We start from the raw sequence: 18,168 nt of genomic DNA, 5'->3' as shown, positions 1-18,168 counted from the left end.
TTATTAGTAATGAGAGCAGGTGGAACTAAAGAGGAGGATTTTAGAAGGAGGTTTGGTTTGAGGGTTAATTTAGAGCCAGATCCAGAACAAACTCAGATACTGATCAGTTTATAAACCGATCATTTAGATTTAAATCCGTTCATGTTTTAATAGTTTGGTTCAGAACTCAAGGGCTGCGTTCAGACTGCCAGCCAAAATCCGATTTTTGGCCCATTCAGATTTGAATCGGATCTCGATTTTGAAGTCTGAACAGTGACAGATCACATGAAATCCGATTTTTGCCAAACGGTTGCAAACCACATCCAGAGGTAGTTTCATATCGCATTCGTATCGGATATGGACAGATGCGTCTCAGTCTGAACAGCTCCCAACACTCAGATGGGTTTTGACTGTCCGTGACGTCACTTACGCGACGCCAGGCCAGAACCAATGCGCCAGACCGCGTGCCTATTTCCGTTGTGGAGGAGCCACGTTACGGCCACGGACAGTGATATTACAGCTATCACAATGGAGGAGGACTTTGAAAACAATTCGCCTTGGACAGAGGAAGAAACTGCATGCCTTATAAATCTTTACACTGACGTGTACATCCATGTGTTGTTTGTTGTTGTTTTGCTTGTCGCTGTCGCAATTATATGACGTCTGACAAATACACGTGCTGAATGACGCTTCCGCTCGTTGCTACAGCAACCTATCAGACCGGTGAAGAATGTGGCCCAGTCTGAACAGAACCATATCCGATTTGGACACTTGCTAAAGGCAGTGTGAACAGTCAGCCCTAAAAATCGGATATGAGAAGGAATCAGATTTGAATCAGATCCGTCTGCAGTCTGAACGCAGCCAAAGTTCTCCACTTCTGTTCATTTCTGTTCCATCAGAGTGAATATTTGTGTCAGAAACTGTTGAGACAATAAAACAACTCATTTAGATTCAGTTAAATCTGAAACAGCTGGATTATGAACGCCTGTTCTCACATCTGGAATCAAAGACGTCTCCAAACATTTCTCAGCTCGTCAGCCTCCATAAAGGCCTCAAGAAAACAGACGCCATCACTTCCATGTTTGATATAAAGATGTTTTATTAACATTAAACATCGTCTCTTATAAATATTCATGAGTTGTAAACAGAGTTTAAGGTAAAATAAGCATCTGTAGAAAAATAGAAAATAACATAAGACGTAAATATATATAATATCTTTGGTTCTGGATAATATCTGGAACACAATCAGTCACTGAGGAAAACCTGACTGAGGGTTAGCATCCACTGCTAACTGGTTAGCATCCTTCACTAACTGGTTAGCATCCACTGCTAACTGGTTAGCATCCACCTTAGAAACTAGCAAGCATACAAGCTAGATGCTAATACTCAGGTGTAAACTAGCTGCTGTCTATCAGAAAGTGTGCTGTGCAACATTAGCTTTAGCTTTAGCATGAAGTTAGCAGCTAGTGTTTGTCATTGAGGACACAATGGACTGTGCTGCGTTCAGGGTCTTCAGGATGAATTCAGGAAAAAAGAGGGTCTTTGGTCTTTAAATATATTTAAATTTATATGAGTGAGTCCGACAGGACTCAGGTTCTGGGTGCGTTCAGGTTCTGGGTGCGTTCAGGTTCTGGGTGCGTTCAGGTTCTGGTTGCGTTCAGGTTCTGGGTGCGTTCAGGTACTGAGTGGGAAAACTGACAGTTGATTATCAGTCTTCCATCTTTACCTAGTTCCTGACAGCAGCTTGAACCAGAACCAGAACCAGAACCTGGACCTCCTGGCTGCAGCATGACTGCTCCATGAGTTTCTCTTTCATCTGTTCAGATCGTCACGCTTCACAAATGAAAACTATTTCAGCTGCAGGTGAACAAATCCAACAAACCTTCAACCTCTGGAGTCAGAAATAATGATCCTCACATTCCTGGAGGCTTAGTCAGGAGGACGAGTAGAGACAGGAGGACGAGTAGAGACAGGAGGACGAGTAGAGACAGGAAGACAAGTAGAGTCAGGTAGAGACAGGAGGACGAGTAGAGAAGAGAGGACGAGTAGAGACGGGAGGACGAGTAGAGACGGGAAGACAAGTAGAGTCAGGTAGAGACAGGAGGACGAGTAGAGAAGAGAGGACGAGTAGAGACGGGAGGACGAGTAGAGACAGGAAGAAGAGTAGAGTCATGTAGAGACAGGAGGACGAGTAGAGAAGAGAGGACGAGTAGAGACGGGAGGACGAGTAGAGACGGGAGGACGAGTAGAGACCGGAAGAAGAGTAGAGTCAGGTAGAGACGAGAGGACGGGTAGAGACGGGAGGACGAGTAGAGACAGGAAGACAAGTAGAGTCAGGTAGAGACGAGAGGACGGATAGAGACGGGAGGACGAGTAGAGACAGGAAGAAGAGCAGAGTCCGGTAGAGACGGGAGGACGAGTAGAGACGGGAGGACGAGTAGAGACAGGAAGAAGAGCAGAGTCCGGTAGAGACGGGAGGACGAGTAGAGACAGGAAGACAAGTAGAGTCAGGTAGAGACAGGAGGACGAGTAGAGACGGGAGGACGAGTAGAGACGGGAAGACGAGTAGAGTCAGGTAGAGACGGGAGGACGAGTAGAGCCGGGAGGACGAGTAGAGACGGGAAGACGAGTAGAGTCAGGTAGAGACGGGAGGACGAGTAGAGACGGGAAGACGAGTAGAGTCAGGTAGAGACGGGAGGACGAGTAGAGACGGGAAGACGAGTAGAGTCAGGTAGAGACGGGAGGACGAGTAGAGACGGGAAGACGAGTAGAGTCAGGTAGAGACGGGTAGAGATGGGAGGACGAGTAGAGAGTAGACACAGGAGGACGAGTAGAGTCAGGACATAAGACACCATCAGGTCAGAGGTTCCACTTCCTGACACTGTCATGGCCGACACCGGGACACTGAACGCAGCCATCATGAGTCCACCTGAGACAGGTACAGGAGATAAACTGGCTCCTCCTTCAACTGGAATTAATTCATGTCCTGGAGGGGACAGGTGAGTCCTGGTCTCTCAGGTGTTCAGTCTCTGGTTTTGGGACAGAGGCGGCTCAGCAGGATCTCAGAGTACACCTGGTTCACTGGTCCTCTAACATGATAGGTCGGCAGGTTAGGCCCCGCCTCTTGGTCCATGTCCAGCGCAGCTGATTGGCCAGTTAGTCCAGGTGTGGTTCTGGTTCTGTTGGAGGTTAACGTGGTTTGATCTGGAGACCAGAACTTCTTCACCTGAGGAAACAAAATGATTCAATCAGAGAAGACCACGATCACAGCGACCAATCAGAGAAGGCCACGATCACAGCGACCAATCAGAGAAGGCCACGATCACAGCGACCAATCAGAGAAGGCCACGATCACAGCGACCAATCAGAGAAGACCACGATCACAACGACCAATCAGAGAAGAACAGGTGAAGAAATAGGTGTAGCCTTCCTTTAAGGGCCATGTGACCAGCGTACTGATCAGTGATTGGCTGCTGTACCTCGTGGAAGTGACAGGCGCAGCGTCCCTGCAGGAACTCCTTGTATCGACCCATGGTGATGCTGAAGGTGTCAATCGCCTCGTACCCATGATGCTTAGCGGCGGCGATGATGTTGTCGTTCTCTGTGTGCAGACGCTGGACCTCCGTCTGATCGACCAATAGACACAGAGTCATGTGACCAGGTGGTTTCTGAGTGGATGTGACAACAGGAAGAGGGACCTACCAGGCTCAGAGACCGGATCCCGTCCACAGGAAGGTGGAAGCCCATCCCCAGAGACTTCACCACCACCGCCACGTCACCAAGAGACTTTCTGAGGAGGACAGGTTGTCATGGTAACAACTGATGTCCACATGATGGACAGTAATGAGTGGGTGATGTTTACCTGTCCAGCACCTCTCTCAGTGTCCTCAGGTGATTGGTGCTCAGCCACTGGACTCCTCCCACCACCAGAACTGTCCGGTTGGAGTTCTCCAGAGGTTGGGACCTTGATAGGGGACATGGAGGACATGGAGGACATGGAGGACAGTGGTCAGACCTGGAGACAGTGTGTCACCAGCACAATGAGACGTCCTCTCACCTGTCCAGCAGCTGCAGCAGTGCCTGTCTGAAGGTGGGTCTGGTCCCAGGCTCCAGCCAGAACTGGGGGTAGTACGAGTAGCTGACCAGAGTCCGTCCCCCGTTCAGGTCCCTGTGCACCAGCGTGTCGTGAGCCTTGTCCCAGTCCTCCAGGCTGGAGTTGACCCGCTCCATCAGGAAGTACATCATCCCACGATTGGTCGAGTCTCCGATGAACAGCACCTGAGACAGGAGGACAGGGAGGACAGGGGGGACAGAGGGACAGGTGACTTTCCTGCCTCAGAGGCTGAGGCACATGATGACAGATCATGTGACCTGCGATCAGCTGACATCACCTTCCTGTCCTTCAGACAGTCCTGCAGCAGGGGGCGGTCCACTAACGGGTGATAACAGCTGTCTGGTTGCCAGGCAACCTCTCTCCAATCACAAGTCCTGTTGTCAGAACAGCTGAGACACGGAACCACCCACCGACCTGACAGGTGAGAGACAGACAGGTGAGAGACATACAGGTGAGAGACAGACAGGGGAGAGAGACAGGTGAGAGACAGACAGGGGAGAGAGACAGACAGGTGAGAGACAGACAGGTGAGAGAGACAGGTGAGAGACAGACAGGTGAGAGACAGACAGGTGAGAGAGACAGCAGGTGAGAGACAGACAGGTGAGAGACAGACAGGTGAGAGATAGACAGGTGAGAGAGACAGCAGGTGAGAGACAGACAGGTGAGACAGACAGGTGAGAGACAGACAGGTGAGAGACAGACAGGGGAGAGAGACAGCAGGTGAGAGACAGACAGGTGAGAGACAGACAGGTGAGACAGTCAGGGGAGACAGACAGGTAAGAGACATACAGGTGAGAGACATACAGGTGAGAGACATACAGGTGAGAGACAGACAGGGGAGAGAGACAGACAGGGGAGAGACAGATAGGGGAGAGACAGATAGGGGAGAGAGACAGGTGAGAGACAGATAGGGGAGAGAGACAGGTGAGAGACAGACAGGTGAGAGACAGATAGGGGAGACAGACAGGTGAGACAGACAGGTGAGACAGACAGGGGAGAGAGACAGGTAAGAGACAGACAGGTGAGAGACAGATAAGGGAGAGAGACAGGTGAGAGACAGACAGGTGAGAGACAGACAGGAGAGAGAGACAGGGGAGAGAGACAGGTGAGAGACAGATAAGGGAGAGAGACAGGTGAGAGACAGATAAGGGAGAGAGACAGGTGAGAGACAGACAGGTGAGAGACAAACAGGTGAGACAGATAGGTAAGACAGACAGGTGAGACGGACAGGCAAGAGACAGATAGGTAAGACAGGTGAGAGACATCCAACCTGGGGCATGTCCTGAGCTGCAGGACTTGGCTGGACTCTCAGACGTGATGTGAGGCTGGAGACCACAGGACCAACCTGGCTGGACCCTGAGACCACAGTCCTGGTAAGAGAGACACCAGAGACGTGTTACCATGGAGACCACGGAGAGACAAAGACAGATCGAGGACATGAGGACAGCTTGTGTCTTTTTTCAGACAGGAAATGAGGCGACACACTTCCTGTCTAAAGCCCCGCCTCTTCTTCTCTATTTAGATTTGATTCGTCTTCGTCCAGGTCCCCGTCCAGGTCCCCGTCCTGGTCCCCGTCCAGGTCCCCGTCCTGGTCCTCGTCTTCTTTCATCCTCTCTTTCGTCTTCTCCTCTTTGTCAGATGTGCAGGGCGCATCGTTCCATCGGCGGCCTTCTCTCAGAGGTCAGAGGTCATGTAAATCCCGGGGCCCCGTGGGAGCCGCCACGTCTGGCCCCGACTTCACAGGGGCCGCCGTCACAAACAGCTCGTCTGCTTCTTCTTCTTCTGCTGCTGCAGGTTTCAGCGTCGTGGTGTCACATTCTGCACGCCGCCGTCGCAGCTCGCAACAAAGTGAGACAAGAAAACTTAACAGGGATTTTCTTGTTGGTACCAGAGCTCCGAGCCGCCGCCACCTTTCATCAGCGCCACGTCCTCAAACTCTGACTTCATCCGTCTGAGACGCTTCACACGGGACGAAAGCAAAACTCACAAACTTAGGGACTCAAGTTTGTCCTGGAGCAGAGACACCAGAATGAAACAGGAAACAGAAACGCTCCGAGCCAAACTGTAACAGCTACACTTATACACCTTTATTTTATGTGTAGTTTAAAAGAAGAAAGACAACTTTCATATTACATTTCATTTTTTTTAAGTCGTGGCCACATGTGGAAAGATTTTCATTGACTGATGGAAACGACTTCTTCTTCTTCTTCTTCTCTGTGAATCTAATAACCTCTGGTCTCTACTACACTTCTCTTCCTTCTAGATTAAAGGACTAAAGGGACATTTACTGGTTTAACATTTAAATTAAAAATTTTAACTTTAAATGAATTCGTTTTTATTTCAGACTCTAAGTAGACGGACCAGATCGGAACAAATCCTAAACTCCTGATTCAGAAATATTCAGACTTTGATTCTGTCACAGCTTCTTTTCCTTGAGTTTGATTCTGGAGTTCAGTAACGGTCCAGTTACCTTCTGGTGCTTTAAGTTTGGTTTTAGACTCTGAAATAAAAACTACATAAATAAATAAGAGTTGATTTGATTTTCAATTTAAATGTTAAACCAGTAAAATTCACCTTTGGTCTTTTAATCTATGAAACATGAAACCAGGAATAGAAGTAAAGTAGAAACCAGAGGTTATTAGATTCATAGAAGAAGAAGAAGAAGAAGAAGAAGAAGTTTCCATCAGTGATTTCAGATCTTTTCTGTCTAAACGGAGCACGGACACGACTCTGGAACAATATTCAGATGGAAGTTTACACTTTCTGACTCATCTGGAGAAGAACCAGGTTTATTTAGAGCTGAACACAATGATCCATGGACCAGAGAGACCTGAACCAGAGAGACCTGAGACCTGGACCAGAGAGACCTGAGACCTGGACCAGAGAGACCTGGAGCAGTGGTTTCCCTCAACGTTGTCGGATCAGATCTAACATGTTCAACATACAGGAAGTAGACTGTTCCTGATCATTCTCCAATCACAACGTCTCACTGCTGCCACCTCCTGGAGCCCCTGAGCAATCATTCACCTCCATTCAGAACTCCATAGAGAAAACAACAGATTCTACTGAATGACGCTACACATGAACTCTTCTTCTTCAGTGACTTATTTTATTTATTCTTTATTCTAACTCTTCTCGCGGTCATTGATGGTTAATATTGGTGCCGAGCTGATCTGTCTTAGTCAATCTGGTTCTGGTTCTGTTCTGGTTCTGTTCTGCTGGGCTTTGTCCCGATAATGAACAGACTTCAAAGAGCAGCACATCAATGAGCTCTGTGCTCTTCAGGGGCCCGACCAGGGGCCCCGCTGACCTAATTAACTTAGACCTGCATCACAGGTGACGCTGTTAGACTGATCACAGACTGGTCGCAGACTATAAGACTGATCACAGACTGGTTACAGACTATAAGACTGATCACAGACTGGTCACAGACTGGTCACAGACAATAAGACTGATCACAGACTGGTCACAGAATATAAGACTGATCACAGACTGGTCACAGACAATAAGACTGATCACAGACTGATCACAGACTGGTCACAGACAATAAGACTGATCACAGACTGGTCACAGACAATAAGACTGATAACAGACTGATCACAGACTATAAGACTGATCACAGACTGATCACAGACTGGTCACAGACAATAAGACTGATCACAGACTGATCACAGACAATAAGACTGATCACAGACTGGTCACAGACTATAAGACTGATCACAGACTGATCACAGACTGATCACAGACAATAAGACTGATCACAGACTGGTCACAGACAATAAGACTGATCACAGACTGGTCACAGACAATAAGACTGATCACAGACTGATCACAGACTGATCACAGACTATAAGACTGATCACAGACTGATCACAGACTGGTCACAGACAATAAGACTGATCACAGACTTGTCACAGACAATAAGACTGATCACAGACTGGTCACAGACTATAAGACTGATCACAGACAATAAGACTGATCACAGACTGGTCACAGACTATAAGACTGATCACAGACTGATCACAGACCTGTCACAGACTATAAGACTGATCACAGACCTGTCACAGACTATAAGACTGATCACAGACTGGTCACAGACAATAAGACTCATCACAGACTGATCACAGACTATAAGACTGGTCACAGACTGATCACAGACTGGTCACAGACAATAAGACTGATCACAGACTATAAGACTGATCACAGACTGGTCACAGACAATAAGACTGATCACAGACTGGTCACAGACAATAAGACTGATCACAGACTGATCACAGACTATAAGACTGATCACAGACTGATCACAGACTGGTCACAGACTGGTCACAGACTGGTCACAGACAATAAGACTGATCACAGACTGATCACAGACTATAAGACTGATCACAGACTGATCACAGACTATAAGACTGATCACAGACTGATAACAGACAATAAGACTGATCACAGACTGGTCACAGACAATAAGACTGATCACAGACTGGTCACAGACAATAAGACTGATCACAGACTGGTCACAGACTATAAGACTGATCACAGACAATAAGACTGATCACAGACTGGTCACAGACTATAAGACTGATCACAGACTGATCACAGACCTGTCGCAGACTATAAGACTGATCACAGACTGGTCACAGACAATAAGACTCATCACAGACTGATCACAGACTATAAGACTGGTCACAGACTGATCACAGACAATAAGACTGATCACAGACTGGTCACAGACAATAAGACTGATCACAGACTGATCACAGACTATAAGACTGGTCACAGACTGGTCACAGACTGGTCACAGACTGGTCACAGACTATAAGACTGATCTTAGACTGATCACAGACTGATCACAGACTGGTCACAGACAATAAGACTGATCACAGACTGGTCACAGACAATAAGACTGATCACAGACTGATCACAGACTATAAGACTGGTCACAGACTGGTCACAGACTGGTCACAGACTATAAGACTGATCTTAGACTGATCACAGACTGATCACACACTATAAGACTGATCACAGACTGATCACAGACTGATCACAGACAATAAGACTGATCACAGACTGGTCACAGACAATAAGACTGATCACAGACTGATCACAGACTATAAGACTGGTCACAGACTGGTCACAGACTGGTCACAGACTGGTCACAGACTATAAGACTGATCTTAGACTGATCACAGACTGATCACAGACTGATGACAGACTATAAGACTGATCACAGACTGATGACAGACAATAAGACTGATCACAGACTGATCACAGACAATAAGACTGATCACAGACTGGTCACAGACAATAAGACTGATCACAGACTGATCACAGACAATAAGACTGATCACAGACTGGTCACAGACTAGAAGACTGATCACAGACAATAAGACTGATCACAGACTGGTCACAGACTATAAGACTGATCACAGACTGGTCACATACTATAAGACTGATCACAGACTGATCAAAGACTATAAGACTGGTCACAGACTGATCACAGACTGGTCACAGACTGGTCACAGACTGGTCACAGACAATAAGACTGATCACAGACTGATCACAGACTGGTCACAGACTGGTCACAGACTGGTCACAGACTGGTCACAGACTCAGACTGATATTGGACAGGAAACAGCTGATCTACCTGAACAAAGCTGCAGGTCACATGATCTCCAAACATGGGCAGACTGGGCCGGCTCTCGCGGTAAACGCGGACGGTGTAGATCGTCATGACAACGGGGTCTTGCTCAGAGTCGTCTGTCACTAGGATGCTGATCCTGCTGTCGCCAAGGCCGACTGGGTAGTTCGCCATCCTGGGTCAGAAGGTCAGAGGTCAGAGGGTCAGAGGTCAGAGGGTCAGAGGGTCAGAGGTCAGGGTGTTGTCCTGGTCTCACCTGGGTCCTCTGTGCTCATCCAGGTGGACCCTGCAGGCCGGGCTGATGGGCTCAGGCCGGATTCGAACTGTCACTGTGTCAAAGGTCACCTCGGCGCGGTACTCCTTGACCCGGGGGCTGAAGGGCGGAGTCAGGGCAAGGGGGGGGTCAGTGTAGATCTGTCGGAGGTGGGCGTCGACGCAGATACCTGGAACAGAGGAATCAGCCAATCACAGACGAGACGAGATGCAGAGCTCCAGATGTTACAGGTGTTAATGTCTGACCTTGGTCCTGAGAGGAGGACACAGCTGGATGCTGATTGGTCGGTTCCTCCGTCTCGTCCGTCCTGAGAGTTGATCAGTGTTAATGTCGTTAATTAAGCCGATGACGAGCTAAAACGAATACGTGATGATAACGAGACGTGATGTGATCAGATCTGAACATCAGATTATAATAATAATAAAAACTAACATGTGACTGAGACTAATAAAGACCGAGACACGACGTGTTTGACCTGCAGCTGATGTTTGTCTTCACATGGTAGAAAGCAGCCACCTGGACCAGGAGGACGTCCAGAGGAGACGAGGACGAGGACGAGATGCCGGGGTAGAGCTGCAGAGAGACGTGTTCAGTATTAAAACATGTAAAGTTTTTATGATGAGACGTTGAGAGGACACCTACGAGCTGAAAGGACGACGGCGTCTTCATCAGCTGCTGAAACTGGAGCAGAAGAAGAAAATCGTTGTCTGACAAACAGAGAGACGCTCTGCAGCCGGAGTCCTGCAACACGACCCGGAGAATAGAAACAGAAACAGAATTCATTTAAAACGTTTTATTTATTTTATGAAGTTAATAATTGTTGAGTTTATGTAAATTTGAAGTAATTTTAAAAAAAAACTGTGAAGTCACCTGCCGTCCCCCTGTCTCTGAGAACAGGTGTGTCTCTGAGGACAGGTGTGTCTCTGAGGACAGGTAAGTTTGTGGCGGCAGCAGGAAGTCCAGCGTGTCCTCCAGGACCTGGTCTCTGGTGACCTGTCTGTCGAAGAAGTCATCGCTCAGAGACCAGAAGGTCAACCGTGTGTCCACCTGAGGACGAGGAGACAGACATGAGAGGCAGCTGAGGACACGTCGCCCTCTGCTGGACGTTCAACTGAACAACATCTGGACTGAGATGAGACGGCGCTGTGTTCAAGGATCAGTGAAGTTCAGTTATTCTGAGCTCTGTGATCAGATAAACACGAGGACAAGGAGCTGGTTCACATCTGAGATCAGTGAAGCTTGACTCTAATTAACAACCGTCCAGCTCCGCCTACAACCAGTCTGAGGGTCGGGGGGGTCGGGGGGGGGGGGTCGCAGAATCCTGAGGGTCTTCGTGGAGCAGCAGTCGTCTCGTACCTGAACGACGACAGGTGTGATGGAGCCGCTGAAGACCAGAGTGAAGGTGAACAGCTGGAAACACGACACACACCTGAAACACACACCAGACTTCCATGAACCACCTGAACCGGTCTGAGCCGCGACCCCCAGGAGCCAAAAACTAGATCTGAACTGGACTCTAGTTTCTCACATTACAGTCACTACCAACATGCTAGCATGCTAACATGCTAACATGCTGACTGATCCTGCAGATCAATAGAGGACTCATGATCAGCTGGAGCTGATGACATCACAACATGGAGGATCTCACCTGTTAACATTTGGTTGCTTCTGATTGGTCGACGCCGCCAGCAGCACCTCACTGATCACCTTCTTCACCTGGCCCAAAGCATGATGGGAGCTCACTGGTCCCAGCTGCTGCAGCAGGAAGTCCCTGAGCTGAGGGGAGGAGTTAAGAGAGGGGCAGATAAAGGTCACCTGACCTCAGGGATCATGTGACCTTTATCTGAAAATCATCCTGAAGATGATTGACAGCTGTTTCACCTTCACTGTTCGTCCCCTCAGCTGCTGATTGGTCGTCACCACGCTGACATCATGCAGGAAGGAGGTCAGAGGGGTCACTGAGGTCACCAGGACATAAACATTCACCATGGCAACCAGTGCAGGAGGCGGGGCTTGGGCATGAGAGTGACTGAACACAAAAAAACAGAAATCAGAACCAGATGAGAACCAGATGAGAACCAGATGAGAACCGACATTTAGACAGTATTTAGTTTCAGGATGAGTTGCTGTGACGCCGACCACTTACCTGTCCTGGAGAATCTGCAGCTTCTGATTGGTCGATCCACAGGCGTGAGGTTTCATGTGGAGATCAGATCCTGGGACATGAGACAGGTTGAAGGTTAAAGGTTAAATCTTGCCCTGGAGACTGACTCCGCCCCTCTGGTGATTTACCTGTCGACTGGGACCGAGTGAGGAAGCGACACAGACCTCCACCTGCATCAGAGAACGCCTCCATCAGTCCAGGCAGCAGGTTCACCTGGAGACAGAGACAAGTGAGCTGTGATGTCACAGGTCACAGGTGATGTCAGCTGAGGACAGGTGTCTCACCGTCTGATGACGCTGCAGTTGAGGGAAGGAGATCCTCCTCAGACAGCTCCGCTCTGAGCTGCTGAGACATAGCAGGAGGCTCCACCCACCCACACCTGTAACCATAGAGACAGACAGGATGTTACACCTGTAACCACGGAGACAGAGAAGATGTTACACCTGTAACCACGGAGAGAGAGGATGTTACACCTTTAACCATAGAGACAGACAGGATGTTACACCTGTAACCACAGAGACACAGAGGACGTTACACCTGTAACCATGGAGACAGAGGATGTTACACCTGTAACCACGGAGACACAGAGGACGTTACACCTGTAACCATGGAGACACAGAGGATGTTACACCTGTAACCACGGAGACACAGAGGATGTTACACCTGTAACCACAGAGACACAGAGGACGTTACACCTGTAACCATGGAGACAGAGGATGTTACACCTGTAACCACGGAGACACAGAGGACGTTACACCTGTAACCATGGAGACACAGAGGATGTTACACCTGTAACCACGGAGACACAGAGGACGTTACACCTGTAACCATGGAGACACAGAGGATGTTACACCTGTAACCATGGAGACAGAGGATGTTACACCTGTAACCACGGAGACACAGAGGACGTTACACCTGTAACCATGGAGACAGAGGATGTTACACCTGTAACCACGGAGACACAGAGGACGTTACACCTGTAACCATGGAGACACAGAGGATGTTACACCTGTAACCACGGAGACACAGAGGATGTTACACCTGTAACCATGGAGACACAGAGGATGTTACACCTGTAACCATGGAGACAGAGGATGTTACACCTGTAACCACGGAGACACAGAGGACGTTACACCTATAACCATGGAGACACAGAGGATGTTACACCTGTAACCACGGAGACACAGAGGATGTTACACCTGTAACCACGGAGACACAGAGGATGTTACACCTGTAACCATAGAGACAGAGAGGACGTTACACCTGTAACCACGGAGACACAGAGGATGTTACACCTGTAACCACGGAGACAGAGAGGACGTTACACCTGTAACCACGGAGACAGAGAGGACGTTACACCTGTAACCACGGAGACAGAGAGGACGTTACACCTGTAACCACGGAGACACAGAGGATGTTACACCTGTAACCATGGAGACACAGAGGATGTTACACCTGTAACCACGGAGACAGAGAGGATGTTACACCTGTAACCATGGAGACAGACAGGACGTTACACCTGTAACCACGGAGACACAGAGGATGTTACACCTGTAACCACGGAGACAGAGAGGACGTTACACCTGTAACCACGGAGACAGAGAGGACGTTACACCTGTAACCACGGAGACAGAGAGGATGTTACACCTGTAACCACGGAGACAGAGAGGACGTTACACCTGTAACCACGGTGACACAGAGGACGTTACACCTGTAACCACGGAGACACAGAGGATGTTACACCTGTAACCATGGAGACAGACAGGACGTTACACCTGTAACCACGGAGACACAGAGGACGTTACACCTGTAACCATGGAGACAGACAGGACGTTACACCTGTAACCACGGAGACACAGAGGATGTTACACCTGTAACCACGGAGACAGACAGGATGTTACACCTGTAACCACGGAGACAGAGAGGATGTTACACCTGTAACCATGGAGACAGAGAGGACGTTACACCTGTAACCACGGAGACAGAGAGGACGTTACACCTGTAACCACGGAGACACAGAGGATGTTACACCTGTAACCACGGAGACACAGAGGATGTTACACCTGTAACCACGGAGACACAGAGGATGTTACACCTGTAACCATAGAGACAGAGAGGATGTTACACCTGTAACCACGGAGACAGAGAGGATGTTACACCTGTAACCACGGAGACAGAGAGGACGTTACACCTGTAACCACGGAGACACAGAGGATGTTACACCTGTAACCATGGAGACAGACAGGACGTTACACCTGTAACCACGGAGACAGAGAGGACGTTACACCTGTAACCACGGAGACACAGAGGATGTTACACCTGTAACCATAGAGACACAGAGGATGTTACACCTGTAACCATAGAGACACAGAGGACGTTACACCTGTAACCATGGAGACAGACAGGACGTCTGTTTGTGTCGTTTTGCTGAGTCGAGTCTCTAGAAGGTAAACACGGAACAGGAAACAGGAAGTGCCTGGTGATCATGTGACTGTGATTGTTGACAGGAAACAGCTGCTGCGTGGGACATTTACCGTCCTGTGTCCTCAGGACGTGCCCTGTCTCTGCGTATCTGGACGTCTGGACGTCGTAGTCCTTCTGCTGTAGAACCCTCTGGAACAGCTGGACCTCGGTGTCGGAGAGCGACTGTCGACCCGTCAGAACCACGGCCCGGTGGCGGGGGGAGCGGCTGGGTCTCTGGACCGAAGCCCGGACCTGAGGAGACGACAAACAGAACCAACTCCTGATCACAACCAGGTCAATGACACAGATCAGAACTGGGTCCAGAATGAGACCGCTCTAAAATGTTCTTCACTCAGACTGTGGCTGAGCCCACGTACGTAACCCTCCAGCGCCGGTTCCACTCTGTACGGACCAAGCACCGGTGTCTTGTAGGACCAACAGGACAAATTAACGTTTTAAAGTTAAGTGAAAAGCTTGGATGATAACAGTTGGTGTTATAGTGTGTAATTTGAGTCTGTAATGTATTTCTACCATTCATGCCTAAAATGATATTTATACTTTGTACTTTAGACAAATTAACGTTTCATTTAGCATCAGCTTGAAAGGAAAAACACAAGTCATTATTTTTTAATATAATTGTAAATCAATTCAGGCGTCAAGGGGTTAATCAGGATTCAGTCTTTCTTCACTGATCACGTGACCCCTTGACCCCGTGACCCCATGACCCTGTGACCCCCTGACCCCGTGACCCCCTGACCCCGTGACCCCGTGACCCTCAGCTGTTAAAGTGATAAACGTGAAACATGCTGCAGCTGTGGAACCTGACGACCAGAGCACAAGAGCACGAGAACAAATCAAAGTGGAACAAAGAGAAAGACTCCAGCATGAGGCAGAAACAATCTGAACACAGGATCTGGATCAGATCAGCTGATCAGACCTGAGAGAAAACAGAACCCAGGATCTACCACGTGTTCCTGAGGTCAGTCTGGATTTAAATAGACTCCCAGCAGGAACCACTGAACAGCTGACAGACAACAGGTGAGACCAGACCCTGGAAGACTCCCAAAGGTCCTGGAAGACCCCAAAGGTCCTGGAAGGTCCCGACAGAGCACTGGAGGAAGGCTGCGTCTGATTGGCTGTTGAAATCATCTCTGTGACAACGACTGAATAAATAAAGTCACTAGAAAAGATTTATTCGTCTGGTTACTGCTTGTTTACATCATGTTTGTTTATGTTTACATGTTTACATCCAGCGTGTATGAACGACCAGGAAGACAGGTGGAGGTTAATGTTGTCGTTCTTCTTCTGTGGTGCTAAAGTGACGACGCTGCTCCTTTAAGGGTGAACAGCTGACACCATAAACTAAACCAAACACACTGTGTGTTATTGTGTGTTAGGGTGTGTGTTGGTGTGTGTGTGTTGTTGTGTGTTGGTGTGTGTTGGTGTGTGTGTTGGTGTGTGTGTTGGTGTGTGTGTTGGTGTGTGTGTTGGTGTGTGTGTGTGTGTGTGTGTTAGGGTGTGTGTGTGTTAGGGTGTGTGTTGTTGTGTGTTAGGGTGTGTGTTGGTGTGTGTGTGTGTTGCTGTGTGTGTGTGTGTGTGTGTGTGTGTGTGTGTTGCTGTCATTAACCAGTCCACCCTGTCATCCCCCATCAGGAACCAGAACCAACATTTTTATCAGAACACTTCAGGCCAGCCGGACTCTGATTGGTCGACGGCGCTGTCCGTCATCCTGCAGTAAAATCAAACCTTTGTGCTCATGATCTAAAAATACGACAACAAGGAGTCGGGGACACATATAGAGGTCCATCCAGAAACCTGTCGTTTAAAGAACGTTCAGTGAATTCTGACGTTTTTCATTAGTGCTGATGATAAATTCACAGTTTTCCGGATGAAGTTTGGTTGAAGCCTGTGATGCTAAAATAACAAACTCTATCTCTTGATATGAAGCCAACAAACACAAAGTCTAGTTTATTGAATGAACGTTGGTGTCTGGATCTTTTCTTTGAATTTAAACTGTCCATGTTTTGAGTGAAGTTTGGTTTGGATGAATGAACATTAGACTTTCAGCAGCTACACACTTTAAAATGAGCTGTTTGTGAATGGACTCTGGTTCTGATGGATGTAAACAATCTGAATGTGTTGGATGTTAAAATCCTCAGATTTTTAAATGGACTCTGGTAAAGCGGCTTTAAACTCATAACCTCAGAACCAGACTCCATAGTAAAAATGATCAATTTAACCGCTAACACCTGTAGCTCAGGTAGACTCACCTGTGCGTGTTTCCACTGAGCCTCCAGGCCACACACGAACCTCCGGGCCTCCATCAGGACCTCCTCCGCCGGCTTCCTGCTGCCCACCTCGAACCGGAGCCGGTTCCGAGCCACCACCAGGACCTGGTAGAGGACGCAGGCCGCCACCCCGAGCAGCAGTAGCGGTCCGGAGTGGGACCGGCGGCGGAGCAGCATCCCGGCCGACCGGAGGAGGAGGCGGAGCATGAGAGGAAGACCTTCACCTCATCTTCATCATCTTCATCTGCAGGTCAGGGGAACCCAAACCGTAGAAACTCTTTATTATTAGAAACGAGTTTTATTTCCTCTGGAGGTGAAACAAACTTTAAATCTGAACATTTTCCACCGGACCCTGGTTCAAAGTTTAAAGTCCTCGAAATGAGTTACAGAGGAACACATGACTCCTTCACTCCTCCTCCTCCTCCTCCTCCTCTCCGTCCAAACTGCGCCACTCTTCTCCTCTTCTTCTCCTCGTTTCTCCTCTTTACTCCGCGGCGTCTCCTCTCACCTCCACCGGGACCAGTTGTCGGTAAAGTCCCGTTAAACGGAGCTCCAGCGTCTCCCGTTAAAACTGAGCGGAGCTAAAATGAGACGGAAATCACATGAAGTCTGGTGAGAAGTTAAAAACAAGCGGAGAAGAAGAAGGAGCATCTGGTCTGAGTTAAATCAGGAGGAAGAGGAGGAGGAGGAGGAAGGGGGTCAGGTTTCAGACTCTTCTTCTCTGGTTTATACTTTGAAACTGTTTCTTCTTCTCTGTCAGAGGTCTCTGCTCAGGCGGAGGTCGCCTCTTCCTCCTCCTCCTCTTCCTCCTCCTCCTCTTCCTCTGGAGTTATTTATGGACACAGCGTGTGTGTGTGTGTGTGTGTGTGTGTGTGTGTGTGTGTGTGTGTGTTCTTAAAGAGACAGCAGCACATGAAGCTTCTCTCCTGGTCTGAACCAGAACCAGAACCAGAACCAGAACCTGGTTTCCCTGAACGTGTATAGATTAATCTCTAATGGACATTAACATGAACCAGTTTGACTCCAATGATCCAGAACCAACAATAACCAGATGACCAGCGATCATAAAGGGGTCCATGCTGTGGCCAAGTCGTCCCCGAGCAGGACGCAGAGTCTCAAGCGGATTGGACACGACCTGAAAGGAGAGAAAGTGTCTGAGGAGGAACCCTTTGGCTGAGAAGAGACTGAGAGTCAGGAGGGTTTGTGTTTCCGTGTCACCTGTAGCGCCCCCTAGAGACCAAGGGTCAC

At 48.6% G+C, this 18,168-nt stretch overlaps 1 protein-coding gene across 2 annotated transcripts; it reads right to left on the bottom strand.

Moving 5' to 3' along the window:
- Nucleotides 1-962: 962 nt before the first annotated feature.
- cped1 (cadherin-like and PC-esterase domain containing 1) lies at nucleotides 963-17,717 on the bottom strand. Of its 2 annotated transcripts, XM_084573153.1 has the most exons (21): nucleotides 16,903-17,717; nucleotides 14,704-14,884; nucleotides 12,454-12,548; nucleotides 12,298-12,382; nucleotides 12,152-12,221; nucleotides 11,887-12,034; nucleotides 11,654-11,781; nucleotides 11,362-11,434; nucleotides 10,876-11,052; nucleotides 10,648-10,746; nucleotides 10,481-10,578; nucleotides 10,251-10,312; nucleotides 9,988-10,174; nucleotides 9,738-9,906; nucleotides 5,364-5,463; nucleotides 4,371-4,507; nucleotides 4,037-4,257; nucleotides 3,842-3,943; nucleotides 3,682-3,769; nucleotides 3,459-3,605; nucleotides 963-3,205 (listed from the first exon to the last, which is right to left on the bottom strand). In XM_084573153.1, the coding sequence occupies exons 1-21, from the start codon at nucleotides 17,125-17,127 to the stop codon at nucleotides 3,002-3,004; spliced, it is 2,796 nt and encodes a 931-aa protein (XP_084429279.1). In that variant the 5' UTR covers nucleotides 17,128-17,717; the 3' UTR covers nucleotides 963-3,001. The 2 variants fall into 2 exon arrangements, with proteins under 2 accessions (XP_084429279.1, XP_084429280.1); XM_084573154.1 differs by lacking the exon at nucleotides 10,876-11,052 and having other exon boundaries at nucleotides 10,648-10,686.
- Between the last annotated feature and the right edge of the window lie 451 nt (nucleotides 17,718-18,168).

Source organism: Chelon labrosus (genome assembly GCF_963514085.1).
Source record: "Chelon labrosus genome assembly, chromosome: 23".
Lineage (NCBI taxonomy): Eukaryota > Metazoa > Chordata > Actinopteri > Mugiliformes > Mugilidae > Chelon > Chelon labrosus.
This window is presented reverse-complemented; position numbering and strand designations above follow the sequence as displayed.